Source organism: Triticum aestivum, chromosome 1B, assembly GCF_018294505.1.
Source record: "Triticum aestivum cultivar Chinese Spring chromosome 1B, IWGSC CS RefSeq v2.1, whole genome shotgun sequence".
NCBI classification, from domain to species: Eukaryota; Viridiplantae; Streptophyta; class Magnoliopsida; order Poales; family Poaceae; genus Triticum; species Triticum aestivum.
Genome location: NC_057795.1, coordinates 476,386,177 through 476,396,025, shown reverse-complemented (window position 1 = coordinate 476,396,025; position 9,849 = coordinate 476,386,177). Strand labels below are relative to the sequence as shown.

At 42.5% G+C, this 9,849-nt stretch overlaps 1 protein-coding gene across 1 annotated transcript; it reads right to left on the bottom strand.

Moving 5' to 3' along the window:
- Positions 1-888: 888 nt before the first annotated feature.
- LOC123092920 (pentatricopeptide repeat-containing protein At4g14170) lies at positions 889-2,759 on the bottom strand. Its single transcript, XM_044514782.1, has one exon. The coding sequence runs from the start codon at positions 2,647-2,649 to the stop codon at positions 1,456-1,458; it is 1,194 nt and encodes a 397-aa protein (XP_044370717.1). The 5' UTR covers positions 2,650-2,759; the 3' UTR covers positions 889-1,455.
- Positions 2,760-9,849: the final 7,090 nt, after the last annotated feature.

Here is a 9,849-nt window from a genome sequence, read left to right as displayed (position 1 = left end):
TCGCATTTATTCATGGATTTATTTCAGGATTTCCGGCGACGCGTATTCAGTGGGAGGAGACGTTCCCGTCGACGACGAGGTGCCTACGGTGACTTTGTAAATTTCAAGATGATATGTCAGCTTAGTCTTTCAAAGGTGCTCATAGGGGTAGGGTGTGTGTGTGCGCATTTATAGGGGTGAGTGTATGCGCGTGTATATGAGTGCTTGTGTCTGTAGTATGGTAAAAAAATATTACTTCAATTTTTCCACTGCCTAGTCCCTCCAGGAGTTCCTAGGTGGTTGAAACATATGAACTTGAAAGTCGGGTGGGTAATATGGACCTTTTCCTAGTTAAGAATCACTTGATACTATGGAGTTTGAACAAAATCTCCATTACCGAATCAATCATTGGCATGGCCAATAGAAACCACAGACGGGACGAGGCGTTGCTCCCGGGCTCAGATCAGCCTGGAGTGAACAGTAAATTCATAAAAAAAAGACTAAAAATTTTCAAAAAATCCCGAATTATTTTGTGGTGAAAATGCGTGAGTTTTTGGTGTGCGTGCAAAAATTCAGCGCATTTGAACATCTGACGAGCTCTCAGCAAAAAAAGACAAATTTAGGGTATGTGAAAAAGTTTATTGTTGTGATCCTCCGAATGAGTTGAAACTTGGCACGGACATCACACATTCAAGCATCTTTCACCACAAAAACATTTGGATTTTTTTTGAATTTTTCTAGTATTTTTTTTTTGAATTTACTGTTTGCAAGGTGTATTTGAGCTCGGGAGCCGAATTGGATATTCGCCATAGACGAACATTATTGCGTTCCTTTTGTTAATCCAGTTCCATCGTAAGATCATATTTTGAAAAGAGAAGTTCTACCAGAGAATAAGCTTACAGTTGCAAGTAGTACCAGCAATGCATTTCTTAAAGACTTTCCTGTGAATACAAGATCGATCTTAATTACACCGTGCTGGTCAGACGCTCACATATTTGATGATAATCCTGTCAGTTTCAGAAGCTATTTGAACCTCATTGCATTAGCAACTCATCAAGCACAAGCCATATGTTCTCTCATAACTGAAGTACATGTAGGAGGACTGTGTGCTTCCTGTATATAATCATCATGTGCTGTTTCATCAGCCTCTTAAATTTTGTCCTTGTCTGCTCGAAGAAATGCCTTCCGCACACCTCTTGACACTTCACAATTTGACAACGCTAACTCAGCAAGTACCATGTCGCTAATGTCATAATCAAACACTTCCACTATGAGTCCACTAACTCAGCATCTCTCTGTACTGTTATAATCCTCCCCAAAACTGTCTTGTTGAGTTGCCAAGTCATCTCATTTGCACTTCCCATCCACCAGGTGCCTGTATTTTTCTTCAAAGCATACACTGCACAGAGTGTATGCCACCAGGCTTGCCAAACAGCTCAAGTGCTTCAAAACCCATTGCGCACTATATGGAGCTAATTATACATTTTTTGATTCAGAGACAGAAACATCGAGTTCAACTGAACTATATCCAGGAAGCTTGTCGACTTTAACTTCCTTCATGAAGCCTCTTATTCTCTCTGCATCATCATACCTTCCAGCATCTGAATATATGTTTGCCAAGCTCATGTAGTAGCCGCTCTTTGCAGGAGACATGCTCATCAATCTCTTTGAAATCCGTTCAGCAGCGTCCATTTCACCATGCACTCGGCAAGCTGCCAATACACTGCCAAGGATAGCCTCGTCAGGCTGGCAAGGCATTTCCTCTATGAGATTTACTGCCTCAACAACACGGCCTGCCCTCCCTAACGCATCAGCCATGCAAGAGTAATGCTTAAGCTCACGCTTGATGCCCCGCTGTTTCATCTGATCGAATATAGCATACGCTTTGTCCACCATGCCTGAATGCGCACAGGCTGACAGGGCACCAAGAAAGGTGACCGAGTTCTGGTCCACTCCTTTGGCCACCATTTCATCAAAGAGCCTCAAAGCAACATCCGGACGGCCATTCAAACCATGGCCAACAATCAGAGCACTCCACGAGATAACATCCCGCCTGGGCATCACAGAAAATACGCGTTCGGCAAATTCAAGCTCACCGCACTTGACGTACATGTCCACAAGCGCATTCCCCAGAGACAGCGGCATCCCCAGGAACATCCGGACGCAGCACGCGTGCACGCTTCTCCCATGGCGCCGCCACCCGAGCTGGCCACACGCGAGAAGAAGGCTGACCATGACCACCGCGTCCAGCTGCACCTCGGCCACCACCATCCCCTGGAACAACCGCAGAGCCTCCTCTGGCTGCCCACCCTGCGCGTACGCGGACAGCATAGACGTCCACAGAACGGCATCCCTCTCGCGCATTCCGTCGAACAGCCTCCGCGCGTCGGGGAGGTTGGACATGCCCGCGTAGCACTGCACGAGCGCGGACGCCACGAATAGGCTACCGTGGGCGCCAAGCTTGACGGAGAGGGCGTGCGAGGAGGCGGCCAGGGCGGCGGAGCCGGTGAGCGCGCAGCAGCGGAGGACCGGGGGCAGGGTGAAGTGGTCGGGCGGGAAACCCCGCGCGAGCATGTCACGGAAGGCGAGGAGCGCCTGCGAGGGGCGGCCGGAGCGCGCGAGCGAGGCGACGAGGGCGTTGAAGGAGGCGAGCGTGGCGGGAGCCGGCATGCGGTGCGGCCGAGAGCGCGGCAACGCCGGTCGTCGTGTCTCGTCCGAACGGCGGAGCTTTTTGTCTCGCTTTCTTTTTTTGTCCGTTTCTTTCTGAATTCTGACTGAGACCGAAGAGCGCGGAGTTTTTCCTGGGGAAGGAGAAGTGGGCTCGCCAACTAAACAGAATGGCAGTTCGTTCGTGGCTTTTTTTCTGGGCGCTTTAATTCGGTTTTTCTTTTTTTATTGCTTTTTCCTTTTTATTCTTTATTAAATCCGCGGATTCTTTCTAAGTTGATGAAATTTTTCTTAAAAATCGATGAACCTTTTTTTCCAAAACCCATGAGCTTTTATTCAAATTCATGAACTTTATTACAAATTCGTGAATATTTGATGATTTTTCTTTTAAAAATGTACTTTTTACAAAATTGGAGATTTTTTTTAAAAATTGATAAACCTTTTTTAAAAATCGGTGAACTTTAACTAAATTCGATAACTTTATTTCCAAATGGATGAACTTTTTCAAAATCAATGTCATTTTTTAAAATTAAAAATCGATGAAGTTTTTTAAAAATCACAAACTTTTTTTCATGTTCATGTACTTCTTTTCAAAATGCGTGAAGTTTTTCCAATTCACGTTAGTTTTTATATATTTTTGCGAATTTTTTTAAATGCAATCGAGTGAACCAGAGGAAAAATAAAATGTGAAATGTACATGGCCAGCCCACCAGCGTCGGCGCATGGGCGCCAGGGAGCTTCCCAGCGCCGAATAGGAGCTCCCCATCAAATGTACCCCTCAAGAAAAAAGTTGGACATCAAATGTATCCACTCAAAAAAAAGTTGTATAGCAAATGTGGCATCATGCCTAAAAAATAATAATTAAATTTGGCATAAAAGATATTAGGCTTGAGGCGTTGGCATCTCGCCAAGGACTTGCTTTGGCTATGAATCTCTATCTTCAGAGATTGCATGTGGCATCAGACTATAGGTATGTGGTGAACGACATTGCTGTTGGACAAGGAGGGAAATATGAAGTCGTCGTCAAAGAAATTTGAAGACTGAAATCTTCTTTACTCTATGTAATTTTGTCCATAGAAATAGAGGCTCAAACTATGAAGCCCACAATCTAGCTAGGTTTGCATCTTTTTTAGATCAGGGTAGACACACTTGACTCGGTCTACCTCATGATGCAGTTTGTATTCTGATGATTAACAATCAATAAAAACCTTGAGAATTGTGCTAAAAAAGTTTGACATCAATTTTTCAACATATTTTTATTTTGCAAAATTTCGGAGACCTCCTGTGGGCTATAGCTCATTATTCGTTATGAGTAATACTCGGTTGAATGCTCTAGCGGGACGACCAAGTAGCATCTTTGTTCATTTCTTCACTCACTTCATTTCTTTCTTTTACCCCTTTTTCTTATTTTTACTTTTCTTTATATTTGTAAACATATACAAAAATCATGAAAATGTAAAACATTTGTTTGAGTAATTTCTAAGAACATGTTTATACATTTAAAATAATGTTTACACATTTTAAATATGTTCGTGGCAGCTAAAAACAAAGTTCATGAAATGTAAAATAATGCTCGTGGAATTTTAAAAAAATATCAAAATAAAAAATATATTCATAAAAATTTAATAAATATTCACATGTTTTAAACACTATTTATGACATTTTTTAAAATGTTCAATGTGCGTTTAAAAATGTTAGCTGATTGCAAAACAAATAACATGTATTCAGTAAATGTACATCGTGTATTTGAAATGTATTCAATGTGTGTCTTAGAAACGTTGAACCCAGGGACGGAGCCAGAAAATTCCGATGGGGGGGGGGGCAAGAACAAAAAGCTTCAAAATCATAGGATATATTTGCCGAAAAAAATCACAGGATATATGAAAAGATACCATAGTAAATAATAGGGTTTAGAACATCTAGATAGTAAATATACGTCTATTGTTCAATACTAAGAATAAATTACATTTCTATCAATTTGAATTCTGCTTTACGAGCACCAGTATCGAAGATATCGATTATTTCTTCAGAGCTAAACTTGGCTGCAAGTTCCTTCTCAATGTAAACTAGCGTGCAATGGCAAAAAAATCATCTCCCATTTTGCTTCGAAGCCGCGTCTTGACTAGTTTCATTGCAGAAAAGGCTCGCTCTGCGGTTGCGGTTGACACCGGGAGAGTTATGACCAGTCGTAACAACCTCTCAACCATTGGATAGTCAGAAGACTTGCCAGTCTTAACTATTCCTTTTGTTAGATCAGCAAGTGATTTGCAGTTCTTGATCTCTGGATGGTTGAATGTATCAAGCTGGAAATGTGGTAGCTCGCACTCCAACCGATCTCTTTCTTGACTAGAAAAATCTGCAGGATAGAATTTCTCCACTAGTCTGCATATCTTTGACTTGCTGAAGGCATCATGCCTCGGGTCCAATGATGAACAAAGATCTAGTAGCTCAGTTACTTGAGAACTGAATCGATCATTCAACTCTATCACTTGTTGATCTATTGCAACATTAAACACATCTACTTTGTAATGATGGATAACTGTGGTGTTGTCATGCTTATTTCGAGATTTTGTCACATCAACATACCTAAAATTAATATATATTGAAAAATATGAATTAGTTGCATGATCTACACATTGATGAGTAAGTATGTAAGTGACTAAATCTCTACATTGTAATTTAAATAATCATAGAGAGATAGGAAAAGATACATACTTTTGATCCATGTTCGGGATGTCAATCTCATGTTTCACACAAAAGGATTTCACATCTTCAAAAAGGCTGTCCCATCCATCTTCCCTTAGTTCACCAAGCAACACCTTTGTGTTAGAAACACAATCTAATGCATTTGCAATGTCCAAAGATTTATGTTGAAGTTTGAGACACAAGACATCCGTGATTTTCATGATTCTTTCCATTAAGTGTAGAATGAACACAAAATCAAATGTGAGTAGGATTTTCAGGGAACCTCCAGCATCACCTCTTGAGTTCCTTGTAGCTGAACGATCAGCTGCTACACTTCTTAGCACTGTAACAGTTGCGGCAAACATCTTTAACAAACTTTTGATAGATTTGTAGTGGGAACTCCATCTCGTGTCTCCGGCCCTTTGTAAAGATCCTATTTGATTGGCCCCTCTTCCTGTGTCAAGCTCTCCCAATTCAATCTCTCTAGCAATTTCAGCAGCCTGATTTTCTAATAGCTCATCATTGCGTTTGGGAGATGCACTAACGGTATTTACAATGAAATTTGCATGCTGAAAAAAATTATGGACCTCATGTACCTCCCTTGAAGCAGCAACAAGAGCCAATTGGAGTTGATGTGCAAGACAATGGATATAATATGCATAAGGGCACTCATTGAGAATTAGAGCTTTCAGCCCATTCCACTCCCCCTCATGTTGCTTGCCCCGTCATATCCCTGGCCTCTAATATCTTGCACATTCAACCCATTATCAACTAGGACGGCAATAATTGTGTTCTTGAGAGTCAAAGCACTAGTGTCTCTAACATGAACAAGATCAAGAAAATGTTCTCTTATCACCCCTTCTATGTTTGCAAATCGAAGAACTACTGCCATCTGCTCTTTTTTAGACTCATCTCTACATTCATCAACCAAGATAGAAAATTTGCTATTACCAAGTTCTTCTTTAATTGAGGTCTTCACTTTTTCAGCAAATATGCTAGCAATTTCCTTTTGAATAGTTGATGAGGTGTACTTTGCATTTTTTGGAGCATTCTGTACAACTTCACGTACATCCTTGTTATAAGAAGCCAAAAGCTTAATCATTTCCTTGAAATTACCTTGGTTCTTGGAACCCTCGGACTCATCATTTCCTCTAAAGGGACATGCTTGGAACATTAGCCACTTGATGCAATCAACATAGAATAATAATTAGATGTCCAGTATTAAGAAATTGTAAATGTTCGAAATTAAATAATTCTTGCTTACCTCATGGCATCAATGGAAGTCTTTAGCCTTAGTCTTGCATCAAGAACCCGCTGCTTAGTTTGCTTTTTCATCACCTCATCAACATGATTAATTCTGTTTCTCAAGTTTTCATAACACCCAACTGCAAAATTGTGAGCCGAGCTAGGAGTAGTGCCCATATGTTTGAGAAAAGCACATTCTTTTCCATTGTTAACTTTCTTCCACTTATCAAATCCGCTGACTGTGAATGTGTCCGAACCATACTTCCCAATAGGCTTCTTTGAGAAGAGAAAACAAGGCAAACAATAGGCACGATTTTTAGAGGTGAATACTCCAACCAGAAATGATTTGTGAACCAATCACTTTGGAATCGCCTACGGCCAGCCCCTATCCCAGTAAATTCATACTCATCTGGCTTTAAGATTGGTTGATAGGCCCCTTTAGATATATAAAAACGCCTAGAAGCATCATGCTCGTCAGGAGGAAGTTGCCAAATTTGAAGACGTCGCCCGGGCTCTCGGTCATAACTTGTGGTTATAATTGTAGCTTCTTCTGTAGCTTCTGGAACGGAAACATCATCAATTTGAGCATCCCCATCAGTACAATTAGGCTGGTTCTGTTCACTAGGTTCAGCATTGTCTGCAGTAGCATCATGTTCTGATGGCCGAGAGCTTGAACCAACGGGTTTGAAATATTTATGAATTGATTCTCTCTTCCTCTTCATGTCTACACAAGCACAAAATAATTGAAAATTTTATATTGATGATTAAGGCCTATAGTTTGTATGATTATACTTCTACAATTTTTAAAGGCATGAACTACTAATCCATGTGAGAATCAAATTACCTTTTCCCCTTGTGTTGCTGCCGCTTATCCCGTCGTCCGCCGTCGTTCTGTCCATGATTCCGGCCTCCGGGCTGCCGGCAACGTGTCCGTGGATTGGCGCCTGTCCGGGCGTTGCGGCGTCCCCTTCCTATCCTTGCTTCTCGACGGCGACGGGCGCTGGCGGCGCGCCGGCGAGATCCGATCGGCGATCGCTGCTTTTTTTGGAGACGAACAGTCGAACGAACTGACGAAGAGATTGGTGATACGTGGGTCGCTACGTGAAGCGTGCGTAGTCATGGCCTCATGGGCTGGTGCGTGCCTAACTAACAGGCCAGAGGGCCTGCTCGGCTCAGTCTTGTGCCTTTAGCATGTAAATTTTAAATGGGCTGCACTGGTTGAATGGACTATACAAAGGCCGATTGGAATAGGGGGGGCGAAGCAGGCTGCAAGCAAGCACACGGGTAAAAAAACTAGCGATCATGTGATCAGTTTCAAGGGACTGCGCGATCGTTGGGGGGGTCTCGCCCCCCCTCGTCCCCCCCTTAATCCGTCCCTGGTTGAACCTGTATGAAAAAAATCACCATATATTTTCAAAGGGTCGAAATGCATTTAAAAAACCAAAATTAAAAAGGAAAAAAAATAAAAAATAGTAAAAATAGTAAAAATGGAAAGAAGAAAGAAAAAGAAAAACATGAAAAAATTAAAGAAACAAAAAAGACGAAAGAAAACCGCATGGATGGCTCCAAAGCCAACGACTTCTCTACATGGAAGCTTCTCAAAACCTCAGAGGGAACTATTGTTAGGCCGACCCATGGAACGAGCGTTGTAGGGGGAGTCTTGTTCGGTCTCCCAATAAGCAAGGCATAGTCTTCGCAACCAGGACCTCAGATATCGCACATGGCGCGCTGGGAGGAGACGCAACGCGCATCCATCGCTCCCCTAGCACGCCCTTTTGGGCGAGCCCATGTGCGGGCATCCTGTTTTTTAACTAGATAATACCTCGCGCGTTGCTGCGGGAATTTGTTGCTATATATTTGATTTAGTTGAATTTCTGCCAAGGTAATTTGTTCTCTTCAGCAATGCACAATAGTGCGATCCATGTAAAAATAATGCAATCTTGCTAACAAAATGGTGGAACATGAGTTTACCTCCAGTGGGTAGTAAGAGGCCATAAAAATTAGCTAGCCATAAATATTACGTCTGTGGCATCAGCTGTAATATGAACTCTGTCTATGTGCACACCATTGTAAATTGTACTGAATGTACATTAAAATAGCTGTAAATATTTTTTCAATTGAAATTAAAAAGAATTACAAATGCCATGCACCATAAAGACTCAACTTACGTATTCTCATCTATCAGATCAGAGGACAGAGAGTTAGCCTTCCATCTCAACATGAAACTGCAATGCAACATCGGGTGGAAAATGTCAACATGGGAACTGAAAAAAGGGGTTGAGGACGAATAAATTCCCTAAATAAGAAAGGACATTAGAACATAAAAACATGTGCATCTTGATGCTTACAAAAGGTAGAAGACTAAATAGATTACATCGCCTCTGTTTATGCTAAGAGAAACCTCATATTTTGGCTCATATACGTCAAACAAATTTAGTTAAAAAAGACCTCAGACGCTTCACAGAATGCATAGTACTCCTTTCAAAGTTGGTACAAAGTTGGGTCATCTATTTTGAAACGGAGGGAGTAGATCCAAGAACAAAGCATGTGAGCTAATGTTTGGGATGACTTGCCTGACATTGAAGTGCGGAGAACTCAAACGGCAGTGTCACCGGTCCGCTATAGTGCCTCGGTGGCGTCATCAAGTACGTCGGCAGTTCGATCTGCTAAAAAATGATGTGCAGACACCTCTATTTTGGCTTGATTAGCCTTAAAGATTGGGATTGCTGGCTGTAGCACGCATGTATGCTGAGAAGATTTTGAAGGCTTGGGATATAGGAACTCGGGGTCGGAGCATGGTGTGTTAAGGGATGACGAATAAGGTTGAACTTTACCTCTGCAAATGGGAGATTGGACTCGATAGGAGATTGTAGTTGGACGGCAGTCGGCAACAGCGCAAATCTCGTTTCATCAGAACTCCCCACATGTCGATGGACTCGAGTTGGTCCCCCGTCTAAGCCATGGGGGCGCGCCCGACGGCCGGAGGTACTCAGAGGCCGGACGGGGAGCACACAGGCGGCCGCTCTTTCCAGACGCCGCGCTACGCAGATGGGCGACTTCAGCGGCAGCAAGCTCAGATGCTGTTGCGGCAGCATGTTGGGGAGATGCGATCCTCCCATCCCCTGCCCGCGGCCACTCCTTCTATATCCTCCTCCATCATCCTCCTATCCCTTCTGCATCGAGCAAGATTTGAAAGGGGATGAGGATGCGATAGGCACTTGCCAAGATTTGGAGAGGCGATCAGTCATGTCTCTTTGGATGCCTGCGTTAGTT